Source organism: Nerophis ophidion, linkage group LG21 (assembly GCF_033978795.1).
Source record: "Nerophis ophidion isolate RoL-2023_Sa linkage group LG21, RoL_Noph_v1.0, whole genome shotgun sequence".
NCBI classification, from domain to species: domain Eukaryota; kingdom Metazoa; phylum Chordata; class Actinopteri; order Syngnathiformes; family Syngnathidae; genus Nerophis; species Nerophis ophidion.
In genome coordinates, this window is record NC_084631.1 from 24102294 (window position 1) to 24126388 (window position 24095).

The 24095-nt window shown below is 43.6% G+C and overlaps 1 protein-coding gene across 1 annotated transcript; it reads right to left on the reverse strand.

The window, feature by feature from the left end:
* Positions 1–13042: 13042 nt before the first annotated feature.
* mc2r (melanocortin 2 receptor) lies at positions 13043–18563 on the reverse strand. The gene is made up of 2 exons (XM_061882852.1): positions 17980–18563; positions 13043–13607 (listed from the first exon to the last, which is right to left on the reverse strand). The coding sequence occupies exons 1-2, from the start codon at positions 18327–18329 to the stop codon at positions 13043–13045; spliced, it is 915 nt and encodes a 304-aa protein (XP_061738836.1). The 5' UTR covers positions 18330–18563.
* Positions 18564–24095: the final 5532 nt, after the last annotated feature.

Consider the following 24095-nt stretch of genomic DNA (forward strand, 5'->3'; position numbering starts at 1 on the left):
GTAACTACGCCCGCCTTTTTGTCTACGATAACGGGAGAGGGGCTCGACGATGGCACAAAGTTTTTGATGACAATTGTATTCTGTGTTATCAGTAAAGTGCAGTGGAGAAACCCATGGTGTCGGTCGTCTTCCATAAACAACACACAACGCAGAGGAAAAGACCACCGCTTACACTTACACACCCCGTTCCGCGCCTCCCTCCACAAACACTTTACCTTGTCAGTTAAGATTATTGGTGTGGGAAGTGTCGACAACGCTGTGGATACTTTCTAACCACTTACTGCTTGTCTTTTGCTTTCTATGGAATCAAATCGGGCTAGCGATCGAGAAAAATGCCACGAAAGGCTAAAAAACACTTAAAAAGCACACAAAGTAGAACTTTGCACAGTAGCTAGCGACAGCACTGTCGTGATCACTGGCGATCCATCAGATGAATGTGCTGCCGGGCACAAAAATTGCTGGACTGTGCAGTATAAAAATGGATGGATGAAACATTTGTTGACCGAGGTTAGGTTTGTACACAAAGCTTATTTTGAAGTTGTCTCAGTGTCTTATGGGAGAGCCCACACAAATATTAATTCCAGCAATGTAACCAGAAACAATATCGACAAACCTCGGCAAAACTCCCCACAGTTAGTAACTTTTTGTTTTTAACTCAAGTTTTGAATAAAAAAACATACTTTCATAATGATGTCTCACTGGAAAGTAGGTTTGCCAAGTCAATGGGGGGTGAATGGGGACATGTTTTTATTCCCTTTTTTATTTGTATGAAAGGAGTTGTATAACGTCCACAAAGTTTTGCTTGTTGGAGATGTTTCACAGTTCAAAATATGTGAGTTACATCACCTGCCGATGCATATTTTTATACCACCTGACCCAGGCAAATGTTCAATGCGCTGATTTTGGAATCATACAAATTGTTCAATAATGTTTTTTAAATGCGCAAAATAAAAATGTTTCTTAAATACAAATCTTTCCTAGTATAGTTTTAGTTTTTAATGCTACTGATTATCATTAGCAACTTTACATGGTGATTTTAGCATTTTCACATTGATTTATTTTTCCAAATTTTTTGTATCATAATCAGTCCAACAAAATAACACATAATGATACATAATGACACAATACTAATCATAATAATAATACACAAAAACACAATGATAATACATACTAATACTATAATAAAACATTACACTACAATAATAACGATGAAATAATAATACATAATAATACAATAATAATATATAATAATAGTACATAATAATACAATCGTAATATATAATAATACATAATAAAAATAATACAATATAATATATAATAATGCAATGATAATAATAATACATAATATTACATAATATTACATAATAACACATAATTACACAATACTATTACATAATATACAATAATAATAATACAATCAAAGTTAAAGTACTAATGATTGTCACACACACACTAGTTGTGTTGAAATGATCCTCTGCATTTGACCCATCACCCTTGATCACCCCCTGGGAGGTGAGGGGAGCAGTGAGCAGCAGCGGTGGCCGCGCCCAGGATACATTTTGGTGATTTAACCCCCAACTCCAACCCTTGATGCTGAGTGCCAAGCAGGGAGGTAATGGGTCCCATTTTTATAGTCTTTGGTATGACTCAGCCGGGGTTTGAACTCACGACATACCGATCTCAGGGTGGACACTTCAACCAATACATGATAATAAAATAATAATACAATGCAGCAACACTCTGAATAGCAACCAGTAGAGCAATTGAGAAGACACAAACATGACACAAAAAATCCAAAAGAGTCAAACAAAAATGACTAATATCAACGATATCAATGCCAATAAGAATTCCGACATGAGAGTGATTAAAAAAGAACAAGGACAAAATAAATAGTTATATTTTTTTTATTTACATTGCTTCCCTAAGCGCGACAACTCTTTGTATCCCATATTTACCACAAGCATAAAAATAAATCATATCTTAGGTGCATATAATAGTTCCAACAAATGTATGAAGTGTGATTCCATATTCCTAGATTTGACACATTATTATCCAAATGCAGTTTTTTCAACAGTACTTCCAATTTTGGTACTTCAAATGACAACTAAGATACACAAAACAATCAAAGAGCTGTGTGTAAGAAGTACAATGCTTACAGTATGAAGTATCGTGCGAACGGAGAGGCTTTCACAAATATACCGTCGTCAGCTCCCAAAAATATATTAAAAAAAATATACTAGATTACCCAGAATTCCCGTTTTTTGTTGGACATTTTTCCAATTAAAAATTGATGGACCAATTTTTAAACTTGCAGAATTTTCACATTTCTCAACCGATTGGAACCGTTCCACCATCCACACACTCCACTCACCTGGGACAATCAAACTACCAAACTAAGTACAAAAATATTTCCAGGAATTCCCAGAAATCCAGGTTTTCCCGAAATGCCCTTTTTTCACCTCTTCCTGGGAAGTTTTCACGGTCCACATTTTTCAACTGTTTTTGACCATTTTGCTTTTAAAACTATTCTGTTAATTTGGACAACAAACTTTCCTATTTTTTTTAATTTTTTTCCGAAATTCCAGGAATTCCGAAATCCACATTCTCAATTCAAACTGTTACTACTTTAACATTTTTCAACCAATTCCGAAAATTCCAACACCAACCCATTCATATCATCCAGGACAGTGTTTCTCAACCTTTTTTCAGTGATGTACCCTGTGAACATTTTTTAAACTAAAGTACCCCCTAATCAGAGCAAAGCATTTTTGTTTGAAAAAAAGAGACAAAGAAGTAAAATACAGGACTATGTCATCAGTTTCTGATTTATTAAATTGTATATCAGAGTAAAAGAGTGTTCATTTGTAGTGGTCTTTCTTGAACTATTTGGGAAAAAAGATATAAAAATAACTAAAAACTTGTTGAAAAATAAACAAGTGATTCAATCAAAAATAAAGATGTCTACACATAGAAGTAATCATCAACTTAAAGTGCCCTCTTTGGGGATTGTAATAAAGATCCATCTGGATTCATGAACTTAAATTTAAACATTTCTTCACAAAAAAAGAAATATTTAACATCAATATTTATGAAAGATGTCCACAAAAATGAATATTGCATTGTTGCATTTTTTTCACAGTTTATGAACTTACATTCATATTTTGTTGAAGTATTATTCAATAAATATATTTATAAAGGATTTTTTTAATTGTTGCTATTTTTAGAATATTTTTTTAAAAATCTCACGTACCCCTTGGCATGCCTTTAAGTACCCCCAGGGGTACACGTGCCCCCATTTGAGAACCACTGATCTAATACAATTGAGCTTCCTGAAATTGTTGTGATCCGCTTCCCGGATCTCATTTTGATTTAGATTTTTTGAGTCATTTTGTATTCTTGGTTTGTTTTGGACTCTTCCGATTCTTAATTTTGGCACTTCCTTGTTTGTTCCGTTACCATGGTTTCGCATTTGTTCCAACTGCTCTGCTTTTTGACGCGCACCTGTGGTAATTGTTTACTTCCTTATTTTAGCCTGTCTACTCCCCTCATTCAGGCTGGATCCTTTGTTTGCGGTATGCAACTTTCACGTGGGTATCCTCCTATTTCTAGTTCTTGTGCTAAGTTTCGTCTTAGCTTCCCGTGCGCTCGGCACGCTACTCTTGGACTTTTTGACTCAGTGCTAAAGTTTAGCTTAGCTTCCCGTGCGTAGGCATGCGCTTTCTTTTGTCTGTTTTTGTACCCGTGTTATTTTATTGTTGTATATTGGCAACACTAAATTGGCCCTAGTGTGTGAATGTGAGTGTGAATGTTGTCTGTCGATCTGTGTTGGCCCTGCGATGAGGTGGCGACTTGTCCAGGGTGTACCCCGCCCTCCGCCTGATTGTAGCTGAAATAGGCCCCCCGCCACCCCAAAAAGGGAATAAGCGGTAGAAAATGGATGGACGGATTAAACCAAGCTCTTACCTGCTTTTCCTGTCCTTCTGGTCTTCGTGCATCTTGGGGTGACAAAACGTGCATCATTATGCGCACCACTCGTGACATAAATTCCCAAATCAATATTTTCTAAAATTTCCAGTTCTCTCGATATTCCACAAATTTCCAGGAAATTCCCATTCAAATGAATGGACGTATTCATAGTTCTACAATGCCCTAAAATCTCAAAATGTTGCCCAATTTTTAAACACAATTCAACCTTTCAACCAACCACAACAACTACTCTTCCGATATAGCAAACACAAAACACGTTTTTTTCCCTGTAATTCCTGGTCATTTTCTACCCATTGACAAAGAATGGGCGGTTTAGCTCGGTTGGTAGAGTGGCCGTGCCAGCAACTTGAGGGTTGCAGGTTCGATTCCCGCTTCTGCTAACCTAGTCACTGCCGTTGTGTCCTTGGGCAAAACACTTTACCCACCCGCTCCCAGTGCCACCCACACTGGTTTGAATGTAACTTATACATTGGGTTTCACTATGTAAAGCGCTTTGAGTCACTAGAGACGGCGTGGCGCAGTGGTAGAGTGGCCGTGCGCAACCCGAGGGTCCCTGGTTCAAATCCCACCTAGTACCAACCTCGTCACGTCCGTTGTGTCCTGAGCAAGACACTTCACCCTTGCTCCTGATGGGTGCTGGTTGGCGCCTTGCATGGCAGCTCCCTCCATCAGTGTGTGAATGTGTGTGTGAATAGGTAAATGTGGAAGTAGTGTCAAAGCGGTTTGAGTACCTTGAAGGTAGAAAAGCGCTATACAAATACAACCCATTTATCATTATTCATTTAGAGAAAAAGCGCTATATAAATAAAATTCGCAAATATACAATCGACTACACATCCCACATTTCTCAACCGATTTAAATTGTTCCACCATCCACACACTTGAGTCAACCTGTTTTCCCAGTTCAAAAAATGACAGTAATTCCCAGAATTCCCGGTTGTCCAAAACCCTATTTTTACCTTTTCCTGGAAAGTTTTCACAGTCCACATTTTTCAACCGTTTTTGACCATTTCCCTTTCAAAACTTTCCTCCTTATTGGGACAACAAAATATCCATTTTTCTTTTAGTACAAATTCTCGTTTTTTTTGTAAAATTCCAGGAATTCCTAAATACCCATTTTTAATTCAAACTGTAACTACGTCAACAGTTTTCAACCAATTCCAAAAATTCCAACACCAACCCGTTTATATACCGTCAAGCATGGTGGTGGTAGTATTATGCTCTGGGCCTGTTTTGCTGCCAATGGAACTGCTGTTTTACAGAGAGTAAATGGGACAATGACAATGGAGTATAACCTCCAAATTCCATCCATCCATTTTCTACCGCTTATTCCCTTTCGGGGTCGCGGGGGGCGCTGGCGCCTATCTCAGCTACAATCGGGCGGAAGGCGGGGTACACCCTGGACAAGTCGCCACCTCATCGCAGGGCCAACACAGATAGACAGACAACATTCACACTCACATTCACACACTAGGGCCAATTTAGTGTTGCCAATCAACGTATCCCCAGGTGCATGTCTTTGGAAGTGGGAGGAAGCCGGAGTGCCCGTAGGGAACCCACGCATTCACAGGGAGGACATGCAAACTCCACACAGGAAGATCCCGAGCCTGGATTTGAACCCAGGACTGCAGGACCTTCGTATTGTGAGGCAGACGCACTAAACCCTCTGCCACCGTGAAGCCCAACCTCCAAATTCTTCAAGACAAACTAAAATCATCAGCCCGGAGGTTGGGTCTTGGGCACAGCTGGGTGTTCCAACAGGACAATGACCCCAAACACACATCAAAAGTGGTTAAGGAATGGCTAAATCAGGCTAGAATTAAGGTTTTAGAATGGCCTTCCCAAAGTCCTGACTTAAACATGTGGACAAGGCTGAAGAACCAAGTCCGTGTCAGAAAACCAACACATTTAGCTGAACTGCATCACAATTTCGTCAAGAGGAGTGGTCAAAAATTCACCCAGAAGCGCCTTATTGCAGTGAAACTTGCCAAGGGACATGTAACCAAATATTAACATTGCTGTATGTATACTTTTGACCCAGCAGATTTTGTCACATTTTCAGTAGACCCATAATAAATTAAAAATAATAATTACATTTCTTGAATGTTGTTTTGTGACAAACAAGTATGTGCTCCAATCACTCTATCCCGAAAAAATAAGATTTGTAGAAATTATTGGAAACTCAAGACAGCCATGACATTATGTTCTTTACAAGTGTATGTAAACTTTTGATGGTGACTGTATATATATACACTCCTCCACATCGAGAGGAGCCAGATGAGGCGGTTTTTACATCTGCTCAGGATGTTCTTAGGACGACTCCCTAGGTAGGTGTTTGGGGCACGTCCGACCGTTAGGAGGCCACGGGGAGGACCCGGGACACTATGTCTCCTAACTGGCCTGGGAACGCCTCGCAAGCTAATAAATAACCTAAAATGCATACATGTAAGTTCCATCCATCCATCCATTTTCTGCCGCTTATTCCCTTTAGGGTCGCGAGGGGCGCTGGTGCATAGCTTTGCTACAATCGGGCAGAAGGCGGTGTACAACCTGGACAAGTCGCTATGTCATCACAGGGCCAACACAAATAGACAGACAACATTCACACTCACATTCACACACTAGGGCCAATCTAGTGTTGCCAATCAACCTATCCCCAGGTGCATGTCTTTGGAAGTGGGAGGAAGCCGGAGTACCCGGAGGGAACCCACGCAGTCACGGGGAGGACATGCAAACTCCACACAGAAAGATCCCGAGCCTGGGATTGAACCCAAGACTGCAGGAACTTCGTATTGTGAGGCAGACACACTAATCCTTCCCTCCACCGTGGTGCCCTTACATGTAAGTTGTTAATTTAAACATGTTTCTATTTATATTATTGCATGTCATCTATGATTTAAATAATTATTTTTTGCAAGTATTATTTATTTTTTTATGACATATTTATGTACTAAAGTAAACTACTGTATTTCCTTGAATTGCCGCAGGGCATTTAGTATGCGCCTGCCTTGAATTACTGCCGGGTCAAACTCGCTTCGCAAAATAATTAGCGCATGCTTAGTATTACCGCCTGGTTAAACTCGTGACGTCACGAGTGACACTTCCCCTGTCATCATTTTCAAAATGGAGGAGGCTGATTTCAATACCAGTAATTTGAAATCGCATAAAGGGAAGAAGTTTAAGAGGTATTCAGTAGGATTTAAGGTCCAAGCTTACATCTCTCTGAGCTGCAACCTTATCGTGGTAGAGGAGTTTGCGTGTCCCAATGATCCTAGGAGCTATGTTGTCCGGGGGCATAAAGCCCCCTGGTAGGGTCTCCCAAGGCAAACAGGTTCTAGGTGAGGGATCAGACAAAGAGCAGCTCGAAGACCTTTATGAAGAAGAAACATCATGGACCCAGATTTCCCTCGCCCGGACGCGGGTCACCGGGGGCCCCCCTCTGGAGCCAGGCCCGGAGGTGGGGCACGATGGCGAGCGCCTGGTGGCCGGGCCTGTTCCCATGGGGCCTGGCCGGGCACAGCCCGAAGAGGCAACGTGGGTCACCCCTCCAATGGGCTCACCACCCATAGCAGGGGCCATAGAGGTCGGGTGCATTGTGAGCTGGGCGACAGCCGAAGGCAGGGCACTTGGCGGTCCGATCCTCGGCTACAGAAGCTAGCTCTTGGGACGTGGAACGTCACGTCACTGGGGGGGAAAGAGCCTGAGCTAGTGCGCAAAGTCGAGAAATTCCGGCTGGATATAGTCGGACTCACTTCGACGCACAGCAAGGGCTCTGGAACCACTTCTCTCGAGAGGGATTGGACCCTCTTCCACTCTGGCGTTGCCGGCAGTGAGAGGCGACGGGCTGGGGTGGCAATTCTTGTTTCCCCCCGGCTCAAAGCCTGTACGTTGGAGTTCAACCCGGTGGACGAAAGGGTAGCCTCCCTCCGCCTTCGGGTGGGGGGACGGGTCCTGACTGTTGTTTGTGCTTATGCACCAAACAGCAGTTCAGAGTACCCACCCTTTTTGGAAGCGCTCGAGGGAGTACTGGAAAGTGCTCCCCCGGGTGATTCCCTTGTCCTACTGGGAGACTTCAACGCTCACGTTGGCAACGACAGTGAAACCTGGAGAGGCGTGATTGGGAAGAATGGCCGCCCGGATCTGAACCCGAGTGGTGTTTTGTTATTGGACTTTTGTGCTCGTCACAGTTTGTCCATAACAAACACCATGTTCAAACATAAGGGTGCCCATATGTGCACTTGGCACCAGGACACCCTAGGCCGCAGTTCCATGATCGACTTTGTAGTTGTGTCATCGGATTTGCGGCCTCATGTTATGGACACTCGGGGGAAGAGAGGGGCGGAGCTTTCTACCGATCACCACCTGGTGGTGAGTTGGCTGCGATGGTGGGGGAGGATGCCGGACAGACCTGGGAGGCCCAAACGCATTGTGAGGGTCTGCTGGGAACGTCTGGCAGAGTCTCCTGTCAGACAAAGTTTCAATTCCCACCTCCGGAAGAACTTTGAACATGTCACGAGGGAGGTGCTGGACATTGAGTCCGAGTGGACCATGTTCCGCACCTCTATTGTCGAGGCGGCAGATCGGAGCTGTGGCCGCAAGGTAGTTGGTGCCTGTCGGGGCGGCAATCCTAAAACCCCTTGGTGGACACCAGCGGTGAGGGATGCCGTCAAGCTGAAGAAGGAGTCCTATCGGGTCCTTTTGGCTCATAGGACTCCGGAGGCAGTGGACAGGTACCGACAGGCCAAGCGGTGTGCAGCTTCAGCGGTCGCGGAGGCAAAAACTCGGACATGGGAAGAGTTCGGGGAAGCCATGGAAAACGACTTCCGGACAGCTTCGAAGCGATTCTGGACCACCGTCCGCCGCCTCAGGAAGGGGAAACAGTGCACTATCAACACCGTGTATGGTGCGGATGGTGTTCTGCTGACCTCGACTGCGGATGTTGTGGATAGGTGGAAGGAATACTTCGAAGACCTCCTCAATCCCACCAACACGTCTTCCTATGAGGAAGCAGTGCCTGGGGAATCTGTGGTGGACTCACCTATTTCTGGGGCTGAGGTCGCTGAGGTAGTTAAAAAGCTCCTCGGTGGCAAGGCCCCAGGGGTGGACGAGATCCGCCCGGAGTTCCTTAAGGCTCTGGATGCTGTGGGGCTGTCTTGGTTGACAAGACTTTGCAGCATCGCGTGGACATCGGGGGCGGTACCTCTGGATTGGCAGACCGGGGTGGTGGTTCCTCTCTTTAAGAAGGGGGACCGGAGGGTGTGTTCCAACTATCGTGGGATCACACTCCTCAGCCTTCCCGGTAAGGTTTATTCAGGTGTACTGGAGAGGAGGCTACGTCGGATAGTCGAACCTCGGATTCAGGAGGAACAGTGTGGTTTTCGTCCTGGTCGTGGAACTGTGGACCAGCTCTATACTCTCAGCAGGGTTCTTGAGGGTGCATGGGAGTTTGCCCAACCAGTCTACATGTGCTTTGTGGACTTGGAGAAGGCATTCGACCGTGTCCCTCGGGAAGTCCTGTGGGGAGTGCTCAGAGAGTATGGGGTATCGGACTGTCTTATTGCGGCGGTCCGTTCCCTGTACGATCAGTGCCAGAGCTTGGTCCGCATTGCCGGCAGTAAGTCGAACACATTTCCAGTGAGGGTTGGACTCCGCCAAGGCTGTCCTTTGTCACCGATTCTGTTCATAACTTTTATGGACAGAATTTCTAGGCGCAGTCAAGGCGTTGAGGGGTTCCGGTTTGGTAACCGCAGGATTAAGTCTCTGCTTTTTGCAGATGATGTGGTCCTGATGGCTTCATCTGACCGGGATCTTCAGCTCTCGCTGGATCGGTTCGCAGCCGAGTGTGAAGCGACCGGAATGAGAATCAGCACCTCCAAGTCCGAGTCCATGGTTCTCGCCCGGAAAAGGGTGGAGTGCCATCTCCGGGTTGGGGAGGAGACCATGCCCCAAGTGGAGGAGTTCAAGTACCTAGGAGTCTTGTTCACGAGTGAGGGAAGAGTGGATCGGGAGATCGACAGGCGGATCGGTGCGGCGTCTTCAGTAATGCGGACGTTGTACCGGTCCGTTGTGGTGAAGAAGGAGCTGAGCCGGAAGGCAAAGCTCTCAATTTACCGGTCGATCTACGTTCCCATCCTCACCTATGGTCATGAGCTTTGGGTCATGACCGAAAGGATAAGATCACGGGTACAAGCGGCCGAAATGAGTTTCCTCCGCCGTGTGGCGGGGCTCTCCCTTAGAGATAGGGTGAGAAGCTCTGCCATCCGGGAGGAACTCAAAGTAAAGCCGCTGCTCCTTCACATCGAGAGGAGCCAGATGAGGTGGTTCGGGCATCTGGTCAGGATGCCACCCGAACGCCTCCCTAGGGAGGTGTTTAGGGCACGTCCAACCGGTAGGAGGCCACGGGGAAGACCCAGGACACGTTGGGAAGACTATGTCTCCCGGCTGGCCTGGGAACGCCTCGGGATCCCCCGGGAAGAGCTAGACGAAGTGGCTGGGGAGAGGGAAGTCTGGGTTTCCCTGCTTAGGCTGTTGCCCCCGCGACCCGACCTCGGATAAGCGGAAGATGATGGATGGATGGATGGCTTACATCACACTCAGATTTTTACTGCAGGCCTTTGGTGAGTGCCGGAGTGAGAAGAGTTTTTAAAATAATTAGCGCATGCTTGCTTTTACCGCATGCCTTTGGTATAAGCAGGAGTAAGAAGAGGTTTTAAAGGCTTACTAAACCCATTACTACCCACCATGCAGTCTGATAGTTTATATATCAATGATGAAATATTAAAATTGCAACACATGCCAATACGGCCTTTTTAGTTAACTAAATTGCAATTTTAAATTTCCCGGGACTTTTTTCTTGAAAACGTTGCGTAATGATGACGTGTACGCGTGACGTCACGGGCTGTTATGAATATGAGCGCTGCACACACACACAGCTAAAAGTCGTCTGCTTTAACAGCATAATTACACAGTATTTTGGAGATCTGTATTGCTGAATCTTTTGCAATTTGTTCAATTAATAATGGAGATGTTGTGTTTGTTGTATTCTCCCTGCCTCTTCATCTGGTTTGTCAGTTTTTTTCCCCAGTCTATTTGCCCTCAACTAGGCACACCTGCTGCCAATCACGTTTCGGTAGTATTTAAGCGCTTCACCGCCAGCTGGTCCCTGCCGACTATTGTTCCTGAACTCCGCTCTGACATGTGCTTCTCGTATTCAGCTCCCCTGGTATGTTGCTCTCGTATATTCATGTATTTTGACCTCGTTGTGTTTTTGTTTTTCTAGCCTCCTTGTTTTGAGGACTAGTTTTGCCACGCGGTGTGCGTCCTGGCCTTTTCCCTGCCAGCCTCTGAGAGAGACTACATTTGTTATATTTCCCATGGTGTGCACGTTCGCCCCATCTTCCTTAGTTACCATTTTGACTTATTAAATATTTTATTTTGTTACTATCGCTAGCCTTGCCTGGACTGGACCGTTAACACGGACCACCAGTACAAGAAAGGACAGAGCAGGCTGTACTTCCTCAGGAGACTGCACTCCTTCAACATTTGTAGAAAACTCATGTGGATGTACTACCAGTCTGTGGTTGCCAGTGTTCTGTTCTACATGGTAGTGTGCTGGGGGGGGGGGGGGGGGGGGGGGCTCCAGACTTGAGAAACTGATCAGGCGGGCCGGTTCTACAATCGGTATGAAACTGGACTCACTGGTGACGGTGGCAAAGAAGAGGACTGTGGACAAACTAGTGAGCATCCTGGATGATGCCAGTCACCCTCTGCATCACGTTATCATTAGCCAGAGGAGCCTGTTCAGTTCTAGACTGCTTCATCCCAAGTGCAGGACTAATAGACTCAAAAACTCCTTTGTCCCACACGCCATTAGACTGTACAACTCCTCTCTGGGTCGGGGGGCGGGGGGGTACTAGGATGACAGGGGATGCAAAACAATAACTTTTCATAACATGCCTACTTTGTCTTGTTATATTCTTATTTACTGTTATATTTTTATTCCCATTGTTGCTTTTTATTCTTATTGTAATATTTCTCTATTTTGTTTCCATTTAAACCCCCATTATTGACTTTTTACTTTTTTTTTAAATTGATTTCAACTCTGTACACTGCTGCTGGAATTTTAATTTTCCTGAAGGAACTCTCCTGAAGGAATCAATAAAGTACTATCTATCTATCTATCTATTCTCTGCATCTCGGGGGAGACCCTTGAACTATTGAACTATATATATATATATATATATTTATATATAATCGTAACAGGAGAAGTCAAAGTAGAAAGAAGGAGTTGGGAAGCTTTAGCCTTTAGCCACACAAACACAGGGTGATTCCTTGTTTAAAATTCTCGGAGGTGAAACTTTACTATGGATCAGAGCGGACATGGATCCCAACCGAATGTCAACCAGCAGGTTTCGGTGAGAAAATTGTGGCTAAAAAGTCGCTTCTTACCGGATATCAGCTGAGCTTGAGCCTCCCATACAGCTGCCGTGGACACACACCTCCGACTATCAGGTGCTGTTAAACTCACTAAAACACGAGCAACACAATAGAAAGATAAGGGATTTCCCAGAATTATCCTAGTAAATGTCTCTAAAAACATATGAATCCGTCTCAATGCGGATTTTTTTTCTAGTCCGTCGCTATCAATATCCTCAAACACGAATCTTTCATACTCGCTCAAATTAATGGGGAAATTGTCGTTTTCTCGGTCCGAATAGCTGTTTTTGTTGGAGGCTCCCGTTAAATTAATGTGAATATATGAGGAGCCATCAACATGTGACGTCATCGTCTGCGACTTCCGGTAGAGGCAGGGCTTTTCTCCAGTTGTGAACTTTATCGTGGATGTTCTCTACTAAATCCTTTCAGCAAAAATATGGCAATATCACGGAATGATCAAGTATGACACATAGAATGGACCTGCTATCCCCGTTTAAATAAGAAAATCTCATTTCAGTAGGCCTTTAAATTAATTAGCGCCTCGGCGGCAATTCAAGAAAATACGGTATATTATTGTGAATAAAATATGGCGAGACCTTTGGGACACCTTGGCATAAAATCAGCATTGAAATAAAGGCGCGATCCCTTCCGAGCAAAGGAGCATCTTCTTGAAGGTGTGCCGCAGCTCGGTGCTGCGAAAGGCGTAGATGGCAGGGTCGATGAGAGCGTGGCTCATAAGCAGCACGACGTGGAGCTGGAAGAAGGATCTGTAGCACTCGCAGTACGGGTCTGTGGGGCACGCCGTCATGATGAGCAAGTGGAGGAAGAAAGGTGCCCAGCACACCACAAAGGCCCCAAACAGGATGGTCAGCGTGAGGGCGCCTCTCATGCTCCCGCCCCGCCGCCTCCCCTGGCACCCGTGGCCAGCGCGGGAGGTCAGCGCGGCCATCTTCCTGGCGTGGACGCGCGCCAGCATGAACATGTAGACGTAGAGGAAGCAGATGGCGGCGAAGGAGAGCACGAAGAAGGCAACCAAGCAGATCATGATGAACTTGGAGTCAAAGAACCTCACCATGAACATGGCCGACACCCCGCATGTTGTCCAGATGACGCCGAGAACGCCCGCTGTCCGCCGCATCGTCATGATGTTGTGGTATCTGAGCGCGTGGAATATGGAGATGTACCTGCAAGGAAAGCAAATACTACTTCATATAATACTACGAACACATACTAAGACTCGTTTACAGAGTCTGACACACCTAGGGACGGATCTACAAACTTGTGAGCAGAGCATTGTGTTAAGATCCGTACTCGGATCTTCTCACATTATTGTTTATTGTTCCAGTTTTGTTTTCATTCTCCGTCTGACCCTCTTGTTTCCTGTTTGGTCCATCACTATGGTTACTCATTGATTCCCCCTGCTAATCACGGTCCCTGCACACCTGTCACTTTTGAATACTTCCCTATTTAAGCTCGCCCCTTTTCATTATTCTTTCTGGGACTCTAGCTTGCTTTCACGCAACGTTACGACTGGTATGTGTTTTCTCGCTAGCTTATACGCTAAGCCATTTGTCCTTTTTAGCTCTCATGCTAATTGTGTTTGTTTTACATTTTGTGCCAAGTCTTAGTTTATTTGTATATCCTAGCTCTCATGCTAGCGTCTTTTGTTTGCCTTTTCTTAGCTCCAATGTTTTTGTTTCATAGCTCCTTTTTGTTAAATAAATCCTTAAATCTTACCTTTGTTGTGTTCATACTCGACGCATCCACGAAGGGATCGAATCCGGCAACAATATGCCACACAGGCGTAATACATTGTTTGCCTTTAGTGAGCAAAATAAGGAGCGCAATCTACTTAGCGTGTCTGTCTTCATGAATATGCATAATATATGCTGATCATCAGAACGCCCATAATATAATTATTTGGCACGAGTTTTTATCTTTTTTGACCTCAGTGCCCAACTTTTCCACTAAATTAGTACTCCATTCTTCCATTTTCTACTGCTTGTCCCTTTTGGGGTGGCGGGGGGTCGCTGCATTAGGGCAGAAGGTAGAGTACAACCTGGACAAGTCACCACCTCATCACAGGGCCAACACAGATAGACAGACAACATACACACTTTCATTCACACACTAGGGCCAATTTAGTGTTGCCAATCAACCTATCCCCAGGTGCATGTCTTTGGAGGTGGGAGGAAGCCGCAGTACCCTTAGGGAATCCACGCAGTCATGGGGAGAACATGCAAACTCCACACAGAAAGATACCGAGCCCGAACCCAGGACTACTCAGGACCTTCGTACTGTGAGGCAGATGCACAAACCCCTCTGCCACCGTCCTGCCCTAAAAAAGTACTCATACTCTTGATTTTGCACTTGATGTAGATTTTTATATTCAATAATTTGGTCTAACCTACTTTTACGACCTTGTCAAATGATATGCAAACATGTGTTAATCACAAATATTATTTTTTATTCAACATATAAAATTTAGGCTTAGGTCAGACTGATTGGAAAAATAAGTAGTAACCAAATTAATTGCATGGAAAATAAGTACACATACAATCGCGCTGTGCTAAAATAAACATAATTAATATAGAAACATGCTTTTTAACTAAAGTGTCAATAAAATTAAAGTGCAAATGAAACCACGGCTTCACCAATTTAGTCATAATTTTTGCGCTTAAAAACCTTTAGTGGGAGACTTCCTGTTTATATGATATTGACATTTACTGCCACAAGTGGTGGAAAATTGTATTACAACCGCAGCCCAGAGCTGAGGAAAACATATCTTTTGGTGGCCCCGTGGTTAAGAATCACTGATTTAGTACACACAGTGTGATTCATTAAGACAAAAACTGTTCTAATGCTTTAAACTCCTTTAATGTGCCATTATTTTGTGCGTCTACTGCAGAAAAGAGGCAGTGCCAAAAATTACACCAAAAGTATTAAAATTTGGGCAAAAATAACAAGGACATGCCACCCCTAATTGCGCTTTCTCAAAGGGACTTGAAACAAAAAAAAAACATATTAGAACAAGAGGGAAATATAAAAGAAATAAAATGAGGCTATAAAACAGCATGAAGCAGCTGCAGGGGCCCCATCTTGAATGCAAAAACCTAATTTGCACAAGTAATGATCACGCAGTCTTAGGAGATACCATACCAAACCATACCAACTTTTTTTATGAAGCTCTTTAAAAACAACCACAGTTGAAGAACAAAGGGCTGTACACCACAAATAAATAAAGGCAAAGGACAGACTGAAAAAATAACATTTAAAACAGAAGTAAAAAAAACACATTGAAATTGTCATAACGTGGACTTTGGGGTTTGTTTTCCTGGAAGGCAAAGGAAAGTTGGCGCGGGCAAGGCGTGAAAGTAAGGACATATTTATTAATTGCTATAAAAAAAGGAACAAAAGGCACGCACACGGCGGAAGTACAAAAACTTGGCTAATGAACAAAAACTTGCACAAAGGCAGAAACTATGAACATGAAACAAAACTCGATAACTGTGACATGAAGAAACAAAAAGTCACATGGCATGGTAAAAAGTATAACTATGGGCAGTATCAGAGGTAAAGTCGCCAGGCTCACTACCTGGCAACTGTGGCTTAAATAATACTGTGGTGATTAGTGAAAACAGGTGCGTGACATGGGGACAAGGTGGAAACTAATGGGTTGACATGGAAACAAAGCAAACAAGGAAGTGCAAAAACAGGAAACAATGGAGTCTTAAACAAAACATAACATGACTAAATAAAAACATGATCACAAGACATGACAGAAATAGCAAATACAAATTACCCTAAGAAAAATGTGTTAGATAAAAAACAGTTAAAAAGTTAAAAACAGTTTAAAGTCTCATGCTGGGTTAAAAGCCAGTGAATAAAAATGGGTTTTAAAAACGGTCTTAAAAATAGCGAAAGAAGGGGCCTGTCTCACACGGAGAGGGAGATCGTTCCAGAGTTTGGGACCGCTCTGTTGAGATCACACGCAACACACCAACTAATAGTACACGCAATTTTATAGTTTATTTAGCATGCATTTTTTGGATCATAGTAGATCAGACCCCTCATGAAATGAAGTGCAACTCTAAACTGCCATCATATAATAGTTAGATAACATAAAAACCAGGACGGGACCTTACTCCTGCATGGGTCCGCAGGCTCAGTACAAAACACCAGCTATATGTTATCAGAACCCTTGAAGACATAGCAGAAACAGTCCAAACCAGAGACAAGGGAAGACAGAAGGAGCAGGATCTTTGTCTCAATCACTTGGACAAAAAGGACCACTAGATCCAACCCTGAGGATCAAAACAGGAGACCGTATGTGCTGATTCCTAACGTGGCTAATTTGTCAGAGAAACTCAGAAGGATTTTCTCTAAACACAAACATACTGATGTACTTTAAATCTACATCCTCTGGTCCACCGCAAGAACAAACTCAGGCCCCTCGTGGCTGATTTGTCAGAGAAATGCAGAAGGAATTTCTCTGAACACAAACATACTGATGTACTTTGAACTTATTCCCTCTGGTCCACCGCAAGAACCAACTCAGGCCCCTCGTGGCTGATTTGTCAGAGAAAGTCAGAAGGATTTTCTCTGAACACCAACATACTGATGTACTTTAAACCTACACCCTCTGGCTCACCGCAAGAACAGACTGAGGCCCCTCTGGTATAGGAAGATGCCCCAGATTCCTGAACTCAGGAAGCCAGGTCCAACTAAGCCTAAACCTGATCTGGCTGCTAGATCATGACACAACTAGCACCCCCAGCCAAGGCCGGACAAGTTTCAGAGTACTGGCCCTGGTGAGAGAGACAAGTGGTGAGCCGCCTCCACCCCATCCCCACTTCCTCAGGCTGGTATGTGATATACTGTAGTTACAGTAGGTGGGTGTCTAGTCGACCATGCCATTTTATTTGGGGGAGCATTGACCCACTGACCCACTTGACCCAGTGACTCACACGAACTACGGTTTTTTTCACCTAAATCTAACCCTAATCTTATTTTCTAAGTACCTACAATGTCCGAATTGAATATATTTAGGCCCTTGAGGGGTCCTGGAAGATCCATAAAGAACCCAAGTTGTCCCATTGATGAATGAGGCTGCCCAGAATGTCCAAAATGCACCAATAAGTGCTCTGGACAAGACCCTGAACCCTTTGGGTATATTTCCGATGTTTTGGACCACCGTGACTCTCAGTCCTTTGAGGGGTACTTTGGGACCTTCAGGTCTTTTAGTTCTTTCCTAAATCAATGGACTTTTCCCAGTTAAGATATATAGGCCCCAATCCCTTTGAGGGACACTTCTAGGCTCTAAATGTTCAGCCTTATTTTGTAACTTCCCCAATCCGTCGGAAAAACTTGTCTTTCTCTCACTGCCAACAGTAGCTACCTGAATAAAATGTTGTGTGCAATTCCAGACAATGGCATGTCAACCAGTGTTATGGACTGTGGGAAGATTGTGTTAGACAGTGAACGTTCCACGTTTGACGCCCCCATGCTATCAGTGAAATGATATTCTAAACGTGGTTGCTGTGTTCATGCACATACCGGTCCGCAGCGATGGCCAGGAAGCTGAAGATTGAACCCACAAAGGACATACAGAGCAGCGAGTCTATCACGTCGTCGAGCTTGGTCTCAGAGAAACCGTCCTTCTTCAGTTGGCCCTCGTCTGCAAACACAAGCAGCACGTTCTCGCAGCTTTTAGTGAGGCTGGCGACGGTGTTGAAGCCCGCTAGGCTGCACATGAAGCAGTACATGGGCGAGTGGAGGTTCCTGTTGTATACGACAGCCGCCACAACCAAGAGGTTCTCCATCAGACCGACGACCCCGATGATGAAGAAGATTGGGACGGGCACGCTTAACTCCGGGCAGTCCGACGTGTTCGCCGTTGTGTTCATAGTCAGCCAAGACAAAGCTGCTTACGGTGGCCACTTAAGCTTTGTTGTCCTCTGGTTTTCTAGTGAAAACCATTGGAAGCAGGTTGTTGGAGATGTTTGGTTTGGATTAGCGAATCCTTGTTTAGATCACAACAAAGCAGTTCAGAACGGTTAGTAAGCCGTTGTCCTCCTCAAGGAACTAGTAAGTGGAACACAGCGGAACATTCTTTCTTACTTCTTGACTCAAATACGTGACATTCTGAGAGGAGCTTCATACATTTTCTTTCTCAAAGGCCGAATGTTGTTTTTGATCACAATCGATTGCTGACATTGTTGTCACTGTTCTTGTCTGGCAACTGAACAGCATTGAGCAGATGTCCTGAAAGACAAGAAAGTGTGTTCACAGTAAATGTTTTCAATGAGATCCCTGGTTATGGTCACACTGCAGGTGATATCAGATCTGTGTACCCAAATGTTACATGTATCGGATTTCTTCACATTTTAAGTCTTAGACTTAAATTGGGCATGACTTAGACTTAAAGTGAACGCGTCTTAGACTTAAAGTGGGTGCGACTTACATTTAAAGTGGGCGAGACTTAGACTTAAAGTGGGCGAGACTTAGACTTAAAGTGGACGTGTCTTAGACCTAAAGTGGACACGTCTTAGACCTAAGGTGGGTCCGACTTGTACCTAATGTGGGTGTGACTTAGACCTAAAGTGGGCGTAACTTAGACTTCAAAGTGGGTGCAACTTAGACTTAAAGCGGGTGAGACTTAGACCTAAAGTGCATGCATTTTAGACCTAAAGTGGGTGCGACTTAGACTTACAGGAGCCATATCTAATAATTGCATGTCAAGTCATCATTAAATGGCCCTGATACGACTTGTCCAGGGTGTACGCCGCCTTCCGCAAGAATGCAAGATATGCTCTAGCACCCCCCGCAACCCCAAAAAGGGACAAGCGGTAGAAAATAGATGGATGGATGGATATGTTAAAAGGCATTAATAAATCATGATCTCTTCAAATACTTCTATAACTGATAACAGTTGTTCAGCCGGGATATGCCCATTTCCAAATTTGATTTACAGCCCTGAAAATGAATTGTTTTCATTTCACAGCAACTGAATGCTAACAGTTAGCTCTTCCAACGACATTACTCTTCCACTGAAACTCACTGTACAAACATCTTCATTTACGCTTATTCACGAGGAAATTTATATGTACATTTAAAAGTCTTTATTTTCCATTCCAAAATCATCCATGCACACCTGTTCAAGCAAAAGGTTTAAAGTCAGGCTCTATTATGTTGACTATCCAGCCCTATGTCACTGGGACAGTCTGTGAACAAAACTTCCATCTAAACTTGAAAGGAATTGTCAAAAAGCTTGATTGTGTTTCTTAAAATACATCTGAAATGACTTCATCAACTTTAAAAGTTGGTGAAAACCCTACCTTGGTTCCCAGTTGTCGGAAAGGCTGGAGAAACAGTCCTGGTGATGACTTGGTGCGTGAAACAGGAGTATTGCAAGTGAGAAGCTTATGTGCATGTGACGGGCACACAACTGTTGTTGCAGCCTTGATAGTTATCTTCACCAAGGATGCAAGCTGTGCCCTTTTCTCCATTTTGTTTTTTCACACCGTGTCTGCAACAATATCAACACAGTACAAGGACTTCGTTCAACCAAATCTGCTTCATAACTAATTCGATAAAATATCACTTTGATAGGAAAATGTACAAATATTTACTAACGGATAAGATAAATGAAGATGTTTTGTCGGTTTTTGGCACGTAGGGGTCGCATGTTAATCCACGGATCGTTTCCCCCAAGATGCAGACGGAACTCCGGAGGCAGTGTGTAATTAAGAAAATGTTTTATTTTCCAAAAATCAGGCAAAATACAAAAATACGGGAAAGTGTGCTGATTGCACGGTAAGCTTAGGAAATAGCTAACGGGAAAACTTAGCATTGAACCAGGAATCAAATAGTATACCAACAAAACATGTTGCATGAGCAAACAAGACAGCCAGACTGAGTGTGGCCAAAAACAGGAATAAATAGCACTCTGATCAGTGCCCGGGAGCAGGTGAACGTCCGGAACACTAATCAGAGGCAGGTGAAAATAATCAGCACCCATGGCAACCAAGAAAACACAAACCCAGGGGTGCTGGAACCGTACTAAGGGAGTCTTTAACTAAACAAAACATGATCCGAGGAACGGATCATGACAGTTTTAGTGGTAAAGCGTTGGAAAGGCTAAGTGTTAGCGTCCGCACGATGTAAAGTTTGTTTCATTTGGTGTTTTGTTTACAAAGAGATATTAATTGTAAGCTCTTTGTGACTTGCTCACTGTTAAATTTGTCAAACCATAAAATATAACAAGAACACCTTTGGCTAGTTTATGTTACTGTTAGTACATGTTTTCTTTAACATTTTTCACAATTGCTAAGTTGATGTATTAATATCTATCCATCTGCTCATCCGAAGTCTGGTCGCAGGCGCAGCAGCCTAATCAGAGAAGCCCAGACTTCCCTCTCCAAGCTACCTGGTCACGCTCTTCCCGGGGAATACCGAGGAGTTCCCAGGCCAGCTGGGAGACTTTAGCCTTGTTTCTATTACCCATAAGAAACTGGTAATGGAAACAGCCATATTTAAAAAAAAACAACTATCAAATATAGCTATAATATTTGTGGGCTCTCTTGAGGTATTGAAGTGTTTTGCAAAAGTTTGATGGAAACACTTTTTTCGCATTGATAGTTCATTTAAAGGGGAACACTATCACAATATCAGAAGGGTTAAAAACAATAAAAATCAGTTCCCAGTGGCTTATTTTATTTTTCGAAGTTTTTTTAAAATTTTACATATCCCGGAATATCCCGAAAAAAAGCTTTAAAGTGCTTGATTTTCGCTATTTGCGATGCCACTGTCCATTTCCCTGTAACGTCACATAGCGATTCCAATACAAACAATGGCGAATAGCACAGCAAGATATAGCGACATTAGCTCGGATTCAGACTCGGATTTCAGCGGCTTAAGCGATTCAACAGATTAAGCATATATTGAAACAGATGGTTGGAGTATGGTGGCAGATAGCGAAAATGAAATTGAAGAAAGAAACTGAAGCTATTGAGCGAATATCTATTGACGCTGTTCGGCCATGCTAACGCTATTCTGCATTGCCATCGCCGGTAAAATGTGCAGACCAACCGATCAGGACTTTCGTAATGACACTGGATCAACTTAAATCCGTCGATTGGTAAGTGTTTGTTTTGCATTAAATGTGGGTAGAAGGAAACGCTGGATGCAAATACAACTACAAATGTACATACAGGTAGCCTAAATAGCATGTTAGCATCGATTAGCTGGCAGTCATGCCGCAACCAAATATGTCTGATTAGCACAGAAGTCAATAACAACAACACTCACCTTTGTGATTTCTTTGACTTTATCGTTGGGAATGCATCTGCTTTGAGTGTCGCAGTATATCCAGACATTATTGTCATCTCTGTGCCATCTCTGTCGCAGCATCGCCGGTAAAAACCAAATGAGGGACTTTTGCATCTCTTGACACTGGAGCAACTTAAATCCGTCGATTGGTAAGTGTTTGTTTGGCATTAAATGTGGGTGAAAGGAAATGCTGGATGTAAATATAGTTTCAAATGTACATACAGCTAGCCTAAATAGCATGTTAGCATCGATTAGCTGGCAGTCATGCCACGACCAAATATGTCTGATTAGCACATAAGTCAACAACAACAACAACACTCACCTTTGTGATTTCGTTGACTTTATCATTGGGAATGCATCTGCTTTGAGTGTCGCAGAATATCCTGACATTCTTGTCATCTCTGTGCCATCTCTGTCACAGCTACGCCGGTAAAAACCAAATGAGGGACTTTTGCATCTCTTGACACTGGAGCAACTTAAATCCGTCGATTGGTAAGTGTTTGTTGGGCATTAAATGTGGGTGAAAGGAAACGCTGGATGTAAATATAGTTTCAAATGTACATACAGCTAGCCTAAATAGCATGTTAGCATCGATTAGCTGGCAGTCATGCCACGACCAAATATGTCTGACTAGCACATAAATCAATAACAACAACAACACTCACCTTTGTGATTTCGTTGACTTTATCGTTGGGAATGCATCTGCTTTGAGTGTCGCAGGATATCCAGACATTGTTGTTATCTCCGTGCCCTCTCTGTCGCTGCATCGCCGGTAAAACCTAAATGAAGGACTTTTGCATCTCTTGACACTGGAGCAACTTAAATCCGTCGATTGGTAAGTGTTTGTTTGGCATTAAATGTGGGTGGAAGGAAACGCTGGATGTAAATATAGTTTCAAATGTACATACAGCTAGCCTAAATAGCATGTTACCATTGATTAGCTGGCAGTCATGCCACGACCAAATATGTCTGATTAGCACATAAGTCAATAACAACAACAACAACACTCACCTTTGCGATTTCATTGACTTTATCATTGGGAATGCATCTGCTTTGAGTGTCGCGGGATATCCAGACATTCTTGTCATCTCTGTGCCATCTCTGTGGTAGCATCGCCGGTAAAAACCAAACGAGGGACTTTCGCATCTCTTGACACTGGAGGAACTTAAATCCGTTGATTGGTAAGTGTTTGTTTGGCATTAAATGTGGGTGGAAGGAAACGCTGGATGTAAATATAGTTTCAAATGTACATACAGCTAGCCTAAATAGCATGTTACCATTGATTAGTTGGCAGTCATGCCACGACCAAATATGTCTGATTAGCACATAAGTCAATAACAACAACAACACTCACCTTTGTGATTTCATTGACTTTATCATTGGGAATGCATCTGCTTTGAGTGTCGCAGGATATCCAGACATTCTTGTCATCTCTGTGCCATCTCTGTGGTAGCATCGCCGGTAAAAACCAAACGAGGGACTTTCGCATCTCTTGACACTGGAGGAACTTAAATCCGTCGATTGGTAAGTGTTTTTTGGCATTAAATGTGGATGGAGGGAAAGGATGGATGTAAATATGGCTACAAATGAGGCATATTGCTGCAATATGTACACACTGCTAGCCTAAATAGCATGTTAGCATCGATTAGCATGCCATGCTAATCGATGCACATTGTACGTAAATCAACTTGAATCCGTCCATGGTCATGTTGTTACACCCTCCGACAACACACTGACGAGGCATGATGTCTCCAAGGTACCGGCAAACAGTCGAAAAAACGGAAATTAACAGAGCTGATTTGACTCGATGCGTGTGATGTGTTACGTTCTGACGTCGTCGTTCAGAAAGCGATAAACAGAAAGGCGTTTAATTTGCCAAAATTCACCCATTTAGAGTTCGGAGATCGGTTAAAAAAACATATGGTCTTTTTTCTGCAACATCAAGGTATATATTGACGCTCACATAGGTCTGGTGATAATGTTCCACTTTAAACACCAGACCGGCAGAGCACCAACGCAAGTCAACCATGACAGTTGGGTTGTGTTGGTTAACCGCACTAGGCCGTCTAGCACGTACTTTCCCGGGAATAGAAGCCGACCCGCAGGCTTGAAGAGACCCACGTGTCCAAACAATCTCTGCCTTTGTCGTCTGTTGACATCACGGCAACAGCGGTGGCTGTAGTTGCCGTGACGAGGGTGCAGCCTCAAAGTGTAGTTTCGTGGAATTTTAAAGGAATTACCGCTCATGGCGCAAAACACCCTTTAATGGAAACACCTACAAGTCGGAAATGTACTTTATTGAAATTTTAAGAAATATTTATTCTTTTGTGGAAAAATTGCAA